The 19,538-nt window shown below is 40.5% G+C and overlaps 1 protein-coding gene across 7 annotated transcripts in view; it reads left to right on the forward strand.

The window, feature by feature from the left end:
• The window catches only part of ralgapa1 (Ral GTPase activating protein catalytic subunit alpha 1), a 72,951-nt gene that overhangs the window by 34,893 nt on the left and 18,520 nt on the right, over positions 1-19,538 (forward strand). For all 7 annotated transcript variants that reach the window (XM_084915364.1, XM_084915357.1, XM_084915358.1 and 4 more), the window contains 10 exons: positions 1,272-1,390; positions 1,510-1,629; positions 1,867-2,503; positions 2,583-2,698; positions 4,175-4,299; positions 7,378-7,449; positions 7,589-7,712; positions 8,564-8,719; positions 11,206-11,364; positions 12,556-12,683. In XM_084915364.1, coding sequence (XP_084771490.1) covers positions 1,272-1,390; positions 1,510-1,629; positions 1,867-2,503; positions 2,583-2,698; positions 4,175-4,299; positions 7,378-7,449; positions 7,589-7,712; positions 8,564-8,719; positions 11,206-11,364; positions 12,556-12,683 — 1,756 coding nt within the window. The remainder of the gene's footprint in view (positions 1-1,271; positions 1,391-1,509; positions 1,630-1,866; positions 2,504-2,582; positions 2,699-4,174; positions 4,300-7,377; positions 7,450-7,588; positions 7,713-8,563; positions 8,720-11,205; positions 11,365-12,555; positions 12,684-19,538) is intronic.

Genomic DNA, 19,538 nt, shown 5'->3' on the forward strand with positions numbered 1-19,538 from the left:
TCCTTCACACTTTCTCTTTCACTGTGAAACTGCAGGTTTAACACTTTTGTTGTTTATTTTATCGGTGGATGCTACTCGCCTCTCTGCAGTAACACTCCAGTCCAATCAGCCCTACAGAAGGCTGCAATGCAGAAGATTTACTTTGCTAAACCTCTGCTAAAAGATAATGAGAGAAAATTAGTTTATTTTTATTCAATCAGCGCACATTAATCAGAGAGTAAACAGTAGATATAAAGCCTGCTGTGTGTGTAATGAGTAGAGACTGAAGAGGGTCAGCCAAAGGCAACACTCTCTGCAAAGTGATTAAAGTTTATTTATATAGCGCTTTTCACAGACAAGCCCCAAAAATGCTTAAAACACAATTGATATGAAAATAGAATTAAAATAAACATAAATAACAAAACAATTTCAGCAGAAGGCCTGAAAAAAATGTTTTGTTTTAAAGACTCTACAGAGTCAGCTTAACAGAGCTGGAGTGGCAAACTGATTCAGAGCCCTGCTGCCACAGCCTGAAAGCCTCTGTGCTCCTCTAGTCTTCAGTCTTGTATGAGGAACAGAAACAAGCATGAACTCTTCTAAACACCAATAAAATCTATCTTTTGACAACCAAAAGCTAAATATATATTTTTATATTTATATCAGCACCGATCCATAATTAACCCTTATAACAGAAATATATCTTTAAGCTTTTTGTACATCATCTGGGATGGACTTTATTCTTGCTTTAATATTTTATTTTATTTTATTTTATTATTTTAAAATGAGCTAAATCTTTGTGTATATATATTTTATATTATATTCTCTAAAGAACATTGGATGAGTGTTCTCACAGTAAACAGCCTTACTTGTTTCTCATTTTAAGTAATAAAACTATTCAATGTATTGTTGTTTTAATGGTTCATCTCTAAATGTATTAAAGTGTAACAGCAATGAATTATATTTGTATTAACGGTATATGCATTGACTTACTTTTAATAGAATTTCTAATTACTATATTACTATATAATACTCATTGTGTTGTTTCTGCGATGATACCAATCAGTTTCTTTATGATTTCCAAAAAACATAAATAGAATTCGGCATTGCTATTGCTTACCCCCCCTACCCCACCTGCTGCAGCTTCCCTTTAAATTTTCTCCAGAGCAATAACACGTTTGTCTTACAGTTAACTTTCTAAATCCTGACAGTCCAATCCCTTATTTTTATTTTTCATTATAGGTGATGAAATGACCTCCTAACTATATCTTTTATCGTCTGTATTCTCTCTGCAGTTCGTAGCCGTATTCAGCAGGGCCTCGTCTCCATTGCAGCCAGAACAGTTATTACCCACCTGGTAAACCATCTGGGACATTATCCCATGTCCGGAGGCCCCGCTACTCTGTCCAGTCAGGTACTGTTACTTTGAGTTTGGTGGGTTAACTAAGTTATGTTAAAGGGAGGCGACTCTGCGAAATGTTGAAAGCTGTTGTTATTTTGCTGCTGTAGTAAATATAACGTCATGTTTTGCAGGTGTGTGAAAACCAGGACAACCCGTTCTGTGAGAGTGCAGATCTTGGGCCAGAACTTTTCCATTCACCAAACCTGCAGTTCCTGGTTCTGAATGGATCCACGCTGCTGTCTGTGCTTCAGGTAAATCTTCATAAATGTTCCAGTTGCTTCTAAGTGTATTTGTCAGGGTTAAACATACATGAATTTATTACTTGAATAATTACTTTTACACCTGGAATACAAATATGATGACTACTGCATTTATTATATTATTAACACATTAGTGGGGACACAATCTTTAAATAATATAAAATATTTATTTTGTGATTTCTTTACTATTTTATTTTATTTTTTGCTTGTCCTGCCGCTATTTTCCAGATCCGATCAGAGTCCGGTGTGCCAGGAGGCGGAATGACGGCTGGTTTGTCCTCTGCTCCCGCTTGTGTTCGCGTCATCATCCGAGATGTAGCTGGAAAACACTCATGGGACTCCGCCGTCCTCTATGGGCCTCCGCCATGTTCTCCTAACAGTCCAGCGCACACACTTTTAACACACACGCAGTCACCTCACACTACAAATCTTCATTTACGCACCCCACCAGGAGGTCCGCCGAAAAAGATGGGAGCGAAAAGAGAAGATAGTGAGGAGGACGTGCAAGAGGAGAGGGGGGCAGAGGAGGGAGTGAGGACGGATGGTGACAGGCAGGAGTCTCAGGGAGAGGGAGAGGAGGAAGCGGAGGAGAGGAAAGCAAGTGAGGGGGAGAAAGAAGATCGGAGAGAAGGTGGAGGTGGATTTGAAAGGGAAGAAGAGGAGGAGGAGAAAGATGAACATCGAATGGATAGTGAGGCAGATCCAGCAAAGTCGAGTTTAGAGCAGCATCTGGCTCCGCCATTGGCTAAACGCGTGTGTCGGGAGGCGGTGCCAGCTTGGGACTCACTGAGAGAAGGAGATGATGCACTGGATGAAATGCTGCAGTATCTGGGATACTCGAGTCCTGAGTGTCTGCAGAGAGCAGGTATTTGCTTTAATCTGAACTCTACAGCTGTTCAGCACATTCCTAAGTAGCAACTCTGATTCCTGATTGGTTCCCGCAGGTATGCCGCTCAACATCCCAGCACCTCCTCCAGTGTGTGTTTCAGAGAAGCAGGAGAACGATGTGATCAATGCCATCCTGAAACAAAGTGCTGCTGAGAGAGACTTCGTCCTTCATGTGCGTGCTGCCTATGTTCACATCAATAGCAATCATTAAACTCCTGAGCCTTTAGTTATTGGACCTTCACACATGCAGTACAGCATGTGTTTCCCTATGTGGGGATTTATTACAGTTCTGTCGTCAGACTTGTTTTAAGAGTTATTGTTTGTTTTGTCATGATTTTTCTGTTAAAATAAGTCAACATGTCTATTGTAGAAAAAGCTTTGTTGTCCCTACTGCACAGAATCAAAGGAACGTGCCTCCTAAACACAGAGAAGCTAACTCATAATACTAAAACACCAAATGATTTTATAACTGTTATTTATTTTATCAGTGAATCCAGCATTTCTGAAGGAAAAAAGTTCATCTACACTCACTGGTAAATTTGCTAGTTACACCTTGCTAATGCCACAGAGGGCCCCCCAATTTTGCATTTAGAGCAGCCCTAATTCTTCATGGCATAGATTCAACAAGGTGCTGGAATCATTCTTCAAAGATTTTGTTCCATGTTAACATGATGGCATCACACAGGTGTGTCAGCTGCACATCCTGTGATGTGAGTCTCCTGTTCCATTGCATCCCAATGCTTCTCTTTTGGTTTGAGAGCTGATGACTGTGAAGGCTATTTGAGTACACTGACTCTTTGTCATGTTCAAAAAAAGGAAAAAAAAACTTATTTGAGGTGATATGAGGTTTCTGACATGATATGTTATCCTTCTGGAGATGGGTACACTGTAGTCATATAGAGATGGGCATGTCAGCCTGTCAGTAATGCTCAGATGGGCTGTGGCATTTAAATGATGTTCAGTTGGTATTTATGGGCCCAAAGAAATCTTATGCCACACACCATTACACAAGCAGCCTGACCAGTAATAAAAAAACAGAATCACGTTTACACCAAATCCTGGATCTACCATTGTTATGTCACAGCAGAAATTGAGACTCATCAAACCAGAAAATGTTTCTCTAATCTTTTGTTATACAGCTTTGGGGTATTGTGGTATCGGTTTCCTGTTCTTAGCTGACAGGAGTGGCTCTCAGTGTGGTCTTCTAGTTATGGGTGTCTGGGAAAATCCTAGCAGATCAGCACTTTCTGAAATATCCAGACCATCTGACACCAACAACCACTTAAATCACCTTTGCTCTGAATTATGATGCTCAGTTTGAGCTTCAGCAGGTCATATGACCATGTTTATGCCTGAATGCACTGAGTTGCTGCCATGGGATTGTTGATTAGGTATTTGTATTAACAAGCAGCTGAACAGGTGTACATAACAAAGTGGCCAGTGAGTGTATTAAAATTGATTTTACATCATTCTGATTTGAAAATAATCTGCAGAAAAACACTTGGTTTAGTGTAGCGTGATTAAAAGCACCATCATTATGTTTGTTGTCATAAGCCTCAGTGGTGGCTGGCGCTCATTGTTGTATTTTCCATGTTTTATTTAATAATTTGGTTTTTGTGCATTAAAATGAAGCGATCGAATGTTTCAGAGAGGTGAGGAGCTGAACATGAGAGCCGTGCATCAGACTGAACCAGAGACTCAGACGCCACAGTCGGCCTTCTATTACTGCAGACTACTGATCAACATACTGGGGCTCAACTCCTGGGAGAAGAGGTAAGATCGAGCACTGCATGCTGTGACAATCCCAAATTAAATTGGAATTTTGGGTTAATGATATTTATGTTCGCTTTTTATCAACAGTATTTGTGCCACTTCTAAACTTTATGTTAATGATCACTTTAAAAGGGATTATTAGGGCTGTGTAATGTACCTCTGTTTTTAAGGTGAGTTGGGGTCCACAGGGTAATATCTAAATGTTCAGTTAAAATTCAAATACAAAAGATAGGAAGAGAAGAACCTGGATAATCCTCATTTCTAAAACATAAAATGGCCCAAATTTAAAACGGACCTAATGTTTTAAACATTATGACCCAAAATAAGCAGCATAAACTTATTTGGAAAGTATTTACAGAGGTCAGAGCCAGGAGCTAATTTCCCAATGACTTCTTTAGGACCAGAAGTATTTTTGCAGCCACAGCTATCGCTCCCTGGAGACGATTAAAAAGAATGCAGGCTTCAGGAACTTCTCATTAGCTTTATTTTCAGCCTGCCTTGTTAAAGACTTTTAAAACTGTAATTTTAACATCAGAGTTGATGTGGATTAAATGGCCAGTAGGGAAACTGCAGTTTTTAGCTTTGTGTTTTAATCCTGGTTGAAACACAACAGTCACAGCACACAGTAGCCGCATTAATATTTTACTACAGTAAAAATATTTGTCAGTGTATGGTGGTGACTTTGAAAAGAGGTGATTTCTTTTATCGTTTCTACAACGCAGCGAACTTTACCAACTGTTGCTAGATGTGTGAGTGCAACATATGGTACCTTCACAAAGGCTTTACTAAAAAATATAACACACAATCACACTATATTGATGTAAACAACCTTGTTGCATCCCGTATCTCATGAAAATATATCTATAGCCCTTAGATAATGTTACTCCAAATGAGTTTTAGTTTTTAACGTGGATATTTTTTTTACTCTCTAGTTTAATTTTATGAAAATATTATTCTTTCCATTAAGACGCGATGGTTTATTCTGTCATTTAAAAGCCATAAAACATCATTTTTGTACAAGCTATACTAACTAAGAGGCTGTTTTCGATCTGGAGTGTCTCTTTGAGCAAAGCATATTCTTGCTTAATGCAAATGAAACAAAAAAAGATTCAAATTCAACAGAGTGCTCTCTCTTTTTTTTTTTTTCATTACACTTCACATTTTGCCATTCATAATGCACAGCATTTCATCTTCTCAGTGACTCTGGGCTAAAATACACAATGTCGGGGTATCACTTTAAAAGTGCCCAGCCATCTAATGGACCCTCATTGCTCTTTATACTTTATCCAGGGAATTACACTTTCTGCATTCAGCCTGCACAATAGACTTCTTAACACACTGTGCTTGTGTGTGAGTGTGTGTGTATAAAGAGTGTGTGATAATGAGTATAGTGCTCTATTGATCAAATTCAACCCATTTGGATTTAGAATAAAAGAAGAGGAGAGAATGATCGAGCGTGAAGTGGCAAATCAGAAAACAGGATGAAATGAGGCACATGTAAATGTAGACAGTGAATTTAAAAAAAAAATGACATGGTGCCAGAAAAGGTGAGTGAATTTGGAAGGTAAAAATGAGAAATTTGGAGGTTGGAGAAAAGGGAGAATAGATGGATAAGGATGAAAGAAAAGAAGAGATTGTCTAATCATGTGTTATTGTCTCTCCAGGTATTCATATGGGGCATTACAGACACTAAGATACTGACAGTCACCTACGTGCGTGCATGTGTGTGTCCCCTTTTATGCTTTTCCCTATAATCCAGGGTGTAAATGGAGTCTTTGAGAGCAGAGAATGAGGCCATTACCAAGTATCAGTTTAATAAAGACCAAATTGCTGTCCCCCTCTCGTTCTCTCTCTCTCTCTCTTTATCTCCTGCTCTTTCTATCCCGTTTTTCCCCTTTCTCTAAGAGTGAAAAGAATGACGTGTCATTATCAGTCCACTCCAAGCTTCACCGCTCGAGTCTAGGTTTTATATCAGCGGTGCAGAGGTTGGGGGCTGGTCGCTGGGACACTTTGAACGGCCTCAGGACAAGTTAGTCTGCATGAAAGGCTTTTGTTTTCATTAATAATAATGTCCCTTTTCTTTTATGTTTGGACCCTGAAAGTGGCGACGACATAAACTGCAGGCCCTGTGATGTGTGGCTGCATTTGCTCATTTATATTAAAACCCAGTAATCTGTATTTGTAAGGCCAGAGTTGAGGCAGCAGCTTCAGAAACCCAGCACCTCCCCTGCCTCTTACACACATTTTGTTTTATATTGAGAACAAAACATAGTAAAAAATTGGACTGCAAATACCCCCTGAAGCCATTTTAGACAGACCTACAGGAAAACCAACATGCTATGTGATTGTGTTTAGTAGTAGCAATTACTGGACAACCACAGCTGTCAACAACAGCTGGTAACCCCCAGCCCACGTTAAAATGATTTAGAGGACCCAAACAGATTAGCCACAAGGGACTGAATGTTAAAATCCTACTTTAAAATCTGGGTTGTGGTCATTTATGGGTGATCTGTCAGTCTGCGTCTTCCTCAGTCTCCACTCCTCCTCTCTATAGTCTTGTATTAAAATGAGGTTTTTTTCCTCAAGCGCTGAGTCTTTGTGGATCTAGAAGAAGCATGTGTGTCAAAAGTGACAGATGTGAGGCTAGTGCAGGACATTTACTGCATAGTTAAAGGCTAAAAGGTCCATTCAGAGGCAAGAAGTGATCAGGGACTATGTTTAAAGATACCTATAATTCCTAAATAGATCATGCAGTGCAACAGGTAATATTGTTAAACTCCTTGAATTAAAGCTAAAAGTCTGCATTTCAGTCTCATCTTGATTGTTTGATTATTATTTTTTTTAAATCCCCTTCAATAGTATGATAGTATGGTCCAAAATGAGGGGGGAAAACAACATTGTCATGCTTTAAACCCTTGTGGACTTTAAACACCACTTCTTTTTTTGCCATTGTGTGAGGGTGACAAAAACCTGCAACCAGCTAATTAGTAGAGACAGGAGTGACAGCCGGGCAGTGATCAGGCAGTTCAATCTTAATGATGATTAATGGTTCCTGACTTGTGCACTTCTGTCTTACAGGAGTAGTTTTCACTTGCTGAGGAAGAACGAGAAATTACTGAGAGAGCTGAAGAATCTGGATTCACGGCAGTGGTGAGGAGCCTGGAAAAAAAAGCCATCTTTTCTGTTCATTCAGCTTTTTGTCGGATCATACTTTGAACCGGTTTGGTGTTGCAGCTTTAATAGGTTCTCATCTGTTTTGTTTTGTTTTTTTTTCTTCATTCTCTTCCAGCCGTGAAACCCATAAAATTGCAGTATTTTACGTGGCTGAAGGCCAAGAGGACAAACACTCCATACTGACTAACACAGCAGGCAGCCAGGCATATGAAGACTTTGTTTCTGGACTGGGGTGGGAGGTGAGAACACATTTATACATATATTACTTATCATTATTATGGATTTAGCATTATCGGGACCATTTCAAAGTAATGAAAACCTAAACAGTCACCTGTATGTTTTATTCTTTTTAGCAGTGTGTGATGAAGCAAAACACATAATTAATGCAATAACAGTAATATTTCAGCCTATGAAACCAAATACTGGGAATTCTGCTTAAGTCATCTTTAGTGAATACATGTACTCTAAGGTTTAATATGATCAGCTTGGGCACACAGCTGTGGCCCACCTTGTTCAAACCTTCTGTTTGTGAATGGCCAATCAGGAGGATGCCAGGGGAAAAATGCACATTTTAATTAGGTAAAATAAGTTAAAACAGTTTGCAGATACTCATATGCTATGCCTCAGAGCTTGGATTGTTTTTCACTGGTGATTGTTGATAAAAATTGTGGGGGCTTAGAAGGGCGTGAACCACTGGCTTAAAGGGGAAGGAGCTAAAGTGGCTTGTTTCAGACAGAGGTGGAACTGATATGCCTCATTAAGCCGAAGTAAAAGATAAATAGTTATATTTTGAACTAGAATCCATGCAGTGCTATTCCAGCAGAGTTCAAGAATTAAAATATGGAGAAAGGAAGTTTGAAATTTGGGGAATTAGCTGGTTATTTAGGATCATTTACTGCTACTGACAAAAACTTGTTTTCTTTATAATATGTTAGCACTTTGATTAGATGTTTAGGGACAAGAATATAGCGTGAACACAATCCACAGCATTTATAGCCTTACATAATATGAAATAAGCTAACTGAACGCAGAGGTTATATTTTGTCAAATGGACCTTGCTTGATATTGTTTGTGTGCTTGGGCCATTTAGGTGGACCTGCCCACTCACTGTGGTTTCATGGGAGGCCTTCAGAGAAATCGCAGCACAGGCCAGACCACTCCTTACTACGCCACTTCCACTACTGAGGTCATCTACCACGTCTCCACTCGCATGCCCCACGACCAGGACCTTAACCTCACCAAGAAGGTAACGCACTCTACACAGTTTACCTAGACATGCAGATGGATGTATACAGACTCTCTGTGAAGGGTGCTAGTTCCTCTTTGGTGTTTTTTTTTTTTTTTTTTTTTTTGTTTCTTAGAGTGTTAATAGTGCTCCCCACTGTAGCAGTAGTAAATTTATAACCAGTCGCAATTAAGTATGAAATATGTGTCATTAGCAGCACTTTCTTTGCTGTTTTGGGCAACACAAAAAACCAGTGTGACATTTCAAAAATTGTCAAAATTGCTTGATAGATGGATGGAAACATCTCCCAGACTACATCTGAGTGTGTTTTATGTGCTGTGGAAAAGAGTAATTAGTAATAATGAGCATGCTTATTGTTCTAATTTCACTTCTTTTATGTAGTGAGGGGACAAGAACTCCTCAGTCCTTTTCGTCCACCCACACCTCTTTGATGAGCATAGGTACACACTCACACCACTCTGATGTCAGTGCTTCTACCCCACACCAATGCATTCAATAATTCCTCGGAGCAATCACGTCTGTATTTGTGCAGTGTGGCGCGTGGGGTTGTATCAGCCTCTAGGCAGCCAGGTTTATTGTGCGTGTGTGCGGTTGTGTGTGTGTGTGTCTGTCTGTGTACACACCTGTCATCCCCCAGGCACTGGGCGCTCTGCACATGGCCATAATGTCCCCATAATCAGATCATACTTCCTGCTTCTCGGCCTATCACGTCGCTTCAGGCTCCTGATTGGATTATCACCGCCTGGTCCGACACCATCAGTCTCCCTGATCAGCTGATGGCCCCATCAAACACGCATAGTCACATACGGACATGCACACACGCCACTGTGAACCCGTTTAACGTGACACAAACACACATCCACGGCAGGTTTCATTCACATCCGTCTGCCCAAATAACCGCACAGCCATACATTTGTGTTAATGCTGGACAAAGCGAGTGTACACAGGCTTACAGACACAGTTTGACAAACGTGTCCACAAACAGGTTAAACTGAGATTTATCATTGCCACCCACTGAAAACACAAACAGTGTTTATCATCGCAGGACATTTTTCCAGGTCTACGTCGTGGTCCGTCTCATCTGTGCAAAACACGATTAAATGATTAAAGCTGCATTACACCAGGTGATCGTGGCATCATAGATTACATCACTCTGAGCTTCGTCACTGAAACATTTTTAAAATAAAAGTACAGCTCAGAGAGGCATATCAGACACCAAGACTCCAGACTGCCTTAAACTGTGCCAGCTAATTGTTCTGACACCCAAAAATACGACTTGAGGCTCATAACTCTTTCTTAAAGTGCAGTAATGGAAAGAGCATCAGTTCCCAGTATTACTGATGACTGTGAGTATCCTGCAGACACAGGAGGGGGTTTAGATTTATTCAAGGCAAAACTTCACAGATAGATCAACTTTATGCTTTTCCCATCAAGTTCTGTCAGGTTAATTAAGCCTATAACTCACTGTATTCAGGTAAATTCAAGTCAGTGCTGCATGTTGGCGAAATCATGTCCAAATGTGTTAAATAATGCTTACATTAAAAAAAAATTTAGTTGACCCCAAGCTTATATACGAGCTGAGGACCAAGCGGTAAACTCCAGGGTCAATGCAAAAGTGCAAAAACCTGCAATTCCTCCAGTGGCCACTTGAGGCTGGCTAAACAAGTGGGTCAGTTCACAAAGGCTAAAATAACCCAGTTAATAACTAATATCCCCTTCGAAACAACTGTACTGTTGTAACTCATCTCTTTCAGTGCTGATGGGCAGCAGTAAGCTGGCAGTTGACTGTAAGGCCTCACCTTCACTAGTTCCAGTCTTTGAACTGGACTAGCTGATAAGTTATAGGCACTTATGTATGTAACGGGTAGTGTAACATAAATACCACCATGTGTAAAATACAGTCTGTGATGTCTACAAACCAAATTACATCATTAAACTTTGCATCCCGGTGCACTATTCAATTAGTCATAAAAGTAACTGCAGTTAAACATTTAAAAGGATCTGTCTTCAGCGTGTTTGTCTCATGGCCAAGGACAAGACTGGCAGCTATCAGAAGGTGTGTACAGAGACCTCTGTGTGGGGAGGTGGAAGGTGGGGGTGTGTGTTTTGGCAGACATCAAGGTTAATGACTGAGCTGTCACCAGCCCCGACTGTAGTCGGCGTGGGTGTGAATCTCACACACAGTCAGAGGATCACACACAATCCCATCTGTCTTCCAGCCCCTACTCCATCTTTCCGGGGCTTCACTTTGTCTTGTTGTCCACTCTCCATCTTCACACACTCACTCCATCACGCCCAGGGCCACCTAAACCACATATACACACAGACTTCAAAGCCTTGGGGTTATGATGGATACAGCCTATCCAGCTCCATTTGCAGACCCCTCTCGGTCAATGTTGGTGTTTGAGTAATAATGTTATATGTTAATAATAATATTTTCTTCCATTTTGATTCTATTAATTTCTTTTCTTTTTTTGCCTCTCCAGCTCAGACATCTTGGCAACGACGAAGTCCACATCGTCTGGTCAGAACATTCCAGGGACTATCGCCGCGGGATCATCCCCACTGAGTTTGGAGATGTGCTAATCATCATCTACCCCATGAAGAACCACATGTATTCCATCCACATACTCAAAAAACCAGAGGTAAACACGCAAGACTAGGCAGTTGTTCCTTACACACAATCCTCTTGCCTCTGAAGCAAGACCTTTAAGCTCATTATTAAAATCTGGCATGGTAATTTAACTGCTCTCTGAGCTTATCACTGATGGCTATCTGTGTCACCTTTTGTGGGAATTGTTGGCCAATCAATGTAATCTTTCCCATTATCAGTGGCAGCAGTGCCAAATTAAAAGAAAAATCGAAACACTTTTCCAAATGCAGCCTTTTTTTAAGCTGTATTTGTGGCAAAGTAACAATGAAATGTTAAAATGCTCAATTTAAAATAGATTAATTATTAATTTTTATTTATATGATAAATCACAACAGTTGTCATCTTTAGACTATGTGTTTGTAAAGATGTTACAAGATGCTACGAATCTTCATACATTTGGAGAATAAGTGAAATGTTCACTTATTAAAAGTCTTATTTAGTTATCCATTTTTGTATTTTTTTATACTTAGACTTGTGTGGATTTGGGGAAAGTTTGGTTGGAGAAAAAAAATGAGAACAATATTTTGGTCCATGATTTTATGTTTCCTACCAGACCCCACAGATATGCATCCAGATTGACTAACAATCCTAGAGAGAGTCTTGCCCCAAGTCTTTCTGATCTGGTTAATGTATCAGTCTAAAGCACACAGACATTAATACCACAGCACTGATGGCATAACTCTATTTCAAACAAGCCCTAACACAATAAAATGCTGCTTTTTTTTCTCTGTGACATAGATACCACAGCACTAATAACATAATCGTATTCTCTTTCATTCATTCTGCAGGGAAAAATATTGAATTATCATGAATCCAAAAACAAGTTAGATAAGATATTCCCTTTGTTGTTGTCCTGAAAGCACATGTATTCGGCCACAGAGCGCATGGCTTGGAGACCTGGTCCACAAATAAACTCAATAAAAGTCCGGCATTAGTTTCTTTGGTGGATTCCACAAGCAAAGCATTGAATTATATGGGAAAGTCAAAGCCTGAATCAAATATTGTATCATTACAAAAATCTGTGGCGTCAATCATTACTTGTCAGGGTCGGTTCAGTAGAACTGAGTAACTCCCACTGTTTCATAAAAATCTAGACTTTTCAGGGTTTTCTTTAAAAAGAAAATCTAATTTGAACTATATAGAGGAATAAACGTGGATTTAATGCCAGTTTTGTTCTCTGTAGGTTCCTTTCTTTGGTCCGCTGTTTGATGGAGCCATTGTGGACATGAAGATTTTGCCCACCATGGTGAGAGCGACAGCTATCAACGCGAGCCGGGCCCTTAAATCCCTCATCCCTCTCTACCAGAACTTGTATCCTTTAAAACCCTCATATGAAAATTTAGGATAAAAAGGCAAAGGTAGGATGCTGAAAATGAGTTTTTCTCTCTGGTTTTTCTCTTTTTTTGTGTTATATTAGCATATTATTTATATTGTTGTGTATTATGTTTGCGTTTTAAGAGATATTTAACCTCACAAGACTCTTTTGCAAACTTCAGGAAAAAAAACTTCATTCAAAACTCAAAGGTCTGCAGCACGTGGATTTATGCTATTACCAGCTCTCTGTTTAGGTCTGAAGACTTCAGCTATTCCTGCACTTTGCAAAGTTTTAAGTATCAAGGTGAACGAGAGTCACACCAAATACATATCTAATTTCTTTCTTTCTTTTTTCTTTTTTTCCAAATGATTGCTCAGAAGAATTCAGGGGATTATTTTATTATTATTGGCCTGAAAGAGTTTGCAAAACACTTTAAATATCATTGTGTCTAACCTTCACTGAAGCAGGTAGGCTTGCTGACAGCTGACAGCATATCGTCCTTTGCAGCCTCGTGCAGAAAAGGCCTTCCATCTCTTTTTCTTTTGTACTGTGGTTGTAGCTTTTTTAGTGTTACATTAAATTCTAAGTCCACTAAATGCAGTCTAAAACTATTTTTAACAGTTTTGCATCACCTTGATATTTATTTATTTAATTTTTTATGACTTGCCCTGCTATCCACAACTCCACATGCTCTCAAATGATGAGGTGTTTTAAAAACTTACATTGAAGTTCTGAGAATGTCGTTTTACTGTGTGGGCTTTTGAAATCGTTGCACGTGTGAGTGTGAGAGAGAATGTTGGGTCGGAGGATTAAGAATAGCAAATCAATGTCCAGTGCTGTGCAGCTTTCAGAATATGAGAGCTCGTTTGATAGAGCTGCATTTAGTTGCCTCTGAAGTGCTATATATCAAGTGTGCGTGTTTACCCGTGCGTGGCCAGGCAGAGAAGATTGGGATGCACATTCGGAGGGTGTGCATATGTGTGTGTCAGTGCATCTGTGTGTGCAAGGAGAGAAAGGCAGACAGACAGGTGTGCATGCAGTCTGTCTGCCTGATCCGAAGCGATGGTTTGGAAGAAGCCGTGGTCGATAATTATCGATGACTCTCCTCTCTAATGCTTTTCCTAAATGAGAGGCTTTGCTCTCTGGTCTCAGAGACACACAGCCAGATAAGTATCCACATTCATACACACTCTTGATTACACTTACATGGACACAAGAGGTACAGAAATCCAAGTGAATCAATATAAAAACATGCAGATTAATTAACATTTTTAAACCAATATTTTTTTAAAGAAAGACTGTGAAACTAAAAAACAAACAAACACAAAAACCCAAACAGTAATTGTCCCCCATGTCTGTGTGCATATCTTTGTGTTCTCTCTTTTCTTTGTGTTCAAAACTGCCTGATGACCAATTAAAGGAAAAACATAATCCCTATTCCCTACAGTGAGAGGATCCGGTGGCTCCGTTTTGTCGTGAGGGACTTTGTGCAGACATGCTTTGGTTCCACTTGTCCCTTTGAAAGAGAATCGTCAATACAAAGTTTTTCTGAGTGATCACCTTCATGCTGAAAAACAGGCACTTGTAACTTCTAGGCTGAACGATTGTAATTCCTTATTATTATTATTTTTTTATTTTTTTATTTCTACCAGAATGCTGCAGTGAGATGACTAACAGGAAGCGTTTAATTCAGTATTAAATTTGAAATCCTTCTCTTCACATGCAAAGCCCGAATGTCCCCATTATATCTCAAAGACCCCAAAGATACCTTAGTATCCGTGTAGAGCACTTTGCTCTCAGACTGCAGCCTAACTTGTGTTTCCTATGTTTCCCAAGAGTAGAGCCTTTTGGTATCGGGCAGCTTCAGTTATCAGACTTTGTCCAAGTCATCCAGTTCACCTGGAAGGTGCACACATGTGGGGGATTTGGCACTGAGGTGTTAGACATTATTCTGAGGGAGAAAATCCTTTGAAAGATTGGTGTTCATCCATGCAGTACAGTTCCAGAGCTGTTCTGGTGGCATGTGGCGTCACTTCCCCCCCACCTTTACTTTGTCACCTGCCCCGTACATAGTGCAGGTGATGAAAGATGGTGGGCCATGTGGATAGACGAGGGAAAGGACAGGCCGAGGAAGCCATTTCGCTCTGCTAGTGATACACAGGCTGTTAGGCTCAGTGTGGGGCTGTAGCTCGTGAGCAAACACCCCCCTCCCGACAGCTTTGTGTAGGTGTATGTGCGTTTTTGTGCGCCCACTGCTTCTTCCCCACCTTCATGTCTCAGTTTGTGTTTTTTGTGTTACTCCAGCAATCTTGAGCGAGTGTGCAGACATGTAGACACCTCTGCTAGCGTCCACATGTCCTGCGTTTCCGTGCGAAACTGTGTGTGCACGTCCGTTTACCCACTGCGCACGTTTGTTTGTGAGCATGTGCACTTGGTGACACACTTGTGTCACGCATGCTTGTTTTGGGGTGTTTGTGTGTGTCTGAAAGTGTCCTGGCGCGTATCGATTGGTGGTAGCAGCAGGCCGATGTCTCTGACAGGCTGAATTACAGTAATCAGTCATTATTGACTCCCCATCTCTGTGCTACACACACCACTCTGCTCCTCTTATCTGTCTCTCCACCTCTCCCTCCCTTTGTGTCCCCCACTTCTGTCACTCCTTTCCTCCCTCCCTCCCTCCCTCCCTCAAACTCTGGGACCATCTATCTTTACACTCACATCCCCGTACGTCTTCTTGTGGCCTTTTCCACCTCCTCCTGCTTCTATCTTGTATCTGTGGCCCTCATCATCTTTTCCTCTATCTTCCTCCCTAATTCTGTCCCTGCATTGTCTCTCTTGTCACTCTAATTCCTTTATCTTAGCAAATCCTTTTTTTCTATCTCTGTCGTACTGTCTGTTTTTCATCTTTTTCACATTTATTACTTTTCATTCTTCATTCAGTTTTTCTCCCCCAGATCTTTTTCTTGTCTGTTCATTCTCATTGTCCTAAAGTGAGGGAAAGTCGCTTCATGATGTAATAGCAACCCTTTAAGACAAACTTTTCTCAATAATATTTCCCTGTTGGCATTTTTCTTCCAGCTAGGTCCCCTCAAGTATGAAGGACTGCAATAATAAAAAATAAATAAAGTAAAAAATGTGTAAATAAATTGTTACTTAGCTTAATTAGTACGTGCCTCAGTTCTCATCATTAGGGCAATTGAAGGCCCTGTCGTTATGAAATGCAGTGATAGATATAGAAAAGAATGCATTATGTTCAGAAGCTAATGCAGAAATAAGGGCATAGACTTAAAAATAATAATAATTTCTTAAATAAAGCAGGACTCTCGATATATATAGGTAAATTAATACAAAGGTAAATAAATGCAGTGCATTTTTAAAAAGTATGAATATATCATTTATTTTATAAATTAATTCATGCATATTTTTAATTTTTACTGTTATTCACCTGTTTAATGTCTTGTTTATTTGTTCTTAAGGGGGGCTTTACAACAATTACAACATACCTGGCCAAGCAACGACATCTTGGGTCTTAAAAAAAGCCTCTATAAGGGGGCGTAATACAGCACATTTCTAACCTTAAAACATTTAAATGTTACATTTTGCCACTTGAGATCAAATGTAAATCAGAGCAAAACACTTTTTCATGGGTACAGTAGTTGTTTTGTAGTTGCACTGACCCAGGTCTTTGTGATAAGTTGTGTTTAAAACGACACAACAGCTTGTGCTACGATGAGGATCTTCATCTCTCTGTGGCGGCTGCAGTGATCAAACCGTTTTCCAAGCGCAGTTGGTTTCATTGCTTTGTTTTGTTCAGCTGTTACAGAAAAGGAAGCTTCACACAAATACACGGATCATGCCTTTTTCTGTGTTTCAACCATGGTTCCTTTTTCCCCCCTGATTTTCAGCTGTTGTTGAATATTTGCAAGTGGTTTCCTGCTCAGAGTGAATTTAACTGTTTGGAACATTTATTCTAACATGTGGTTTGTGGAACTTGAACTACATCTCCAAAAGTTGATTCGTCACTCATCCAGGTGACTTCTTCAGTCTCAGCTGACTGCAGGCTTCCCCAATCTTATAAACAGTACATTTGCCTAATGACTGAAACCAGCCCACTCCTTCATCATGATTATGCAAATTCTCATGACCACTGATCAACTTGAACTACATTTAAAAAATAATATTAGTAGCCCATTTACAGGTTTATTAAAGGTTTAAGACCAGTTTCATTGGCTTCTCTTTTCTGACGTTTTGTACTGAATGTGGTTGGGCATCAAACAGTTTGTCCAGCTTAGCAAAAAGGCTAATGTCAGTTAGCACTAGTAAGTACTGCTAGCGGTCATTTCTAACTGGGACCTCTACACATCCAGTATAGTAATCTCATTCTTGATCTGCATGTTTTTGTTTTAGCAAAGATTTTATGTCAGAAGACCTTCCTAAACCAACCCTCCCATTGGTCTGAGCTTGGGGCCAACGCTCGCATGTGTACACTGGTTTTCTGACTGTAGGGTAGTTGAGATTTGAAGAGAGATGAATGATTCATATCTTCCTGAATTCGGCAACACGGAATACATGAGGCTTAGATGTCCTTGTGTATGAATCTCCTTCAGTTCTGCATAAAGCTTCAGCTGAGTGCTGCATTGTAACATTGACTGATAGGACCTCGCTGAGGGGCAGAAGCAAACGGAGAGAAGGTTGGCAAGACAAAGTATGTCAGTGTTAACTGGCATTTTTCTCGTCTTTCTTTCCTGTTCTCTCTCTCTCCCCCTCTCTCTCTGTCTGCCTTCTTCCCTCTCTCCCCCTCTCTCTGTCTCTTGGCCCTCAGGGCAGTCCATCTGCCTTTTCTCTCTCTCTGATCTTTCATTCACCGTGACCAGAGCCATCCAAAACCACACAGCACACTCACACACAGGGTGCCAGGCTGCTGGGGCAGCTGTGTGTAAGCACAGCTCTATCTCACATATCAGCTCACTGCAGCAGCAGAAGCAGTCCAAAACTCCCCAACACATGCATGCACACACTCTTCATATAGGCCTCACTACACTCGCACATGTCACGATGAACAATAATACAAAGCTGGTATTAGAAACTTCCCTTCTCTTTCCGCTGATGACTCGTGTTAGCACACACGCAGCCAATCTTTAGTCACGTAAAGAATAGCCCATCAGATTGGAATCAGTCCTCCTGAACTTATAGATTAGACCAGATAAAAGTGAGGAGCAGACTGCTGGGTATCATCGCTCTTTAAGCGACACCACCGTGTCAGGATCCAGATGTGATTTGCATAGCCCTACTGTAGATCATCTCTATCACAATTCCCTTGGATTTATTACTGGGGACAGTTGCGAAGCTGTTCGTAATCAACTTTAATGTTTTTTACCATTACTTTTAAGACTTGAAAATATGGGTTACAGTGCATGTTTGCAAGAATGCTTTGCTTTTGATATTACCCTTGTGAATGAAGAAAGCATGCACCATTAGAGGTGGGAAAGCCATATGTCAGCCTGCAGCATAAAACCTGCTTTTTTATGTGCCTGCTTGTCCTTGACTAAAGTAATGTTGATTTCATGACAAAAAGGAGATGTAAACCTTTAGATCGTGGCACTTTGAGTGGGTGTAAAATTCATTTGATTCTCATTATTAAAAGATCTTAAAAAGTGTTTCAGCCCTGAAGCTTTCATGTAGCAGTCTCCTGTGTTTATAGTTACGAGTCCTCAAAATGCTAAAAACTGACACGAATTATTTTTAAAACGCACAAAATTTCAAAACAAACCCTAGTTGGAAGGTAAAATTTTGTTTGTTGTACCAAACACAAAATCAGCTGAGTGTGAAAGTGGAAACTTGATCTCTAAATCTGATGCTTTTTATAAGAGGTGACTTGAATCTTTACCTTATTGAGTAAAATCTGTTTTCCAAGCTAAAGTTGAGTTTTGTGACCGTGAATCCATCTAAGCAGGGTCATCATGCTGGCCCACTGGTCACCTAGCTGCAACTACTACAGCTGCTCTACCATCTGATAACACCGTGTTGCGCTGCGATTTGCGTGTGTGTGTGTGTGTGTGTGTGTGTGTGTGTGTGTGTGTGTGTGTGAGAGAGAGAGAGAAAGAGTAGGCTGTGGCCATCCTCCATCTGCTACTGTGTGATTGTGGTTTTTGGGGAACAATGTTGGAGAGACACTAAGCTGTGATACACACACACACACACACACACACACACACACACACACACACACACACACAGGCTGCCAGCAAATGTTTGTGTGTGCATGCATTTTCAAATATATCACCTAACCATTTACACTTACACAAAACGTAAACATGAAGTGCATGTGTATAAACGTTACTTTCAGGATTAAAGTGTGTGTGTGTGTGTGTGTGTGTGTATTGGTTGTGTGGGACGTCCCCTCTAGTAGTTGATTGGCAGAGATAGCTGCACTGAGGCTGGGGTCAGCATATGGCTCAGTATGATAGCGATGCTCTGTTTGTGAGTGTGTGTGTGTGTGTGTGTGTGTGTGTGAGCGTCATTGCCTTTCTCTCGCTTTCACACTCTGTTCCCACTGAAATGGTGGCAGCTCTGGGCATGTAGCGCTATTATCCCCCATATCCACACACAGACACACACACACCAAGGGCAGCCAAACGCCTAGCGGCCTGCCTGGCTTCTCTTTGCCAACTCCCACAATAGAGCCTATTGTCCCAGTAAGGCTACAATCTGCTGTGTGTGACAAGGATGTGTGTGTTTCTCACCACGGCAGAAAGGTGAGGGCAGAGCCTTACAAATTGAAGACATTTTCTTATTGCTGATGCTGAAATGGGGTCATGTTATCCTTAACCTCCCGCAGGCTCCGCTGCACC

Source organism: Perissodus microlepis, chromosome 19, assembly GCF_051167445.1.
Source record: "Perissodus microlepis isolate ML-2025 ecotype Zambia chromosome 19, ASM5116744v1, whole genome shotgun sequence".
NCBI lineage: Eukaryota > Metazoa > Chordata > Actinopteri > Cichliformes > Cichlidae > Perissodus > Perissodus microlepis.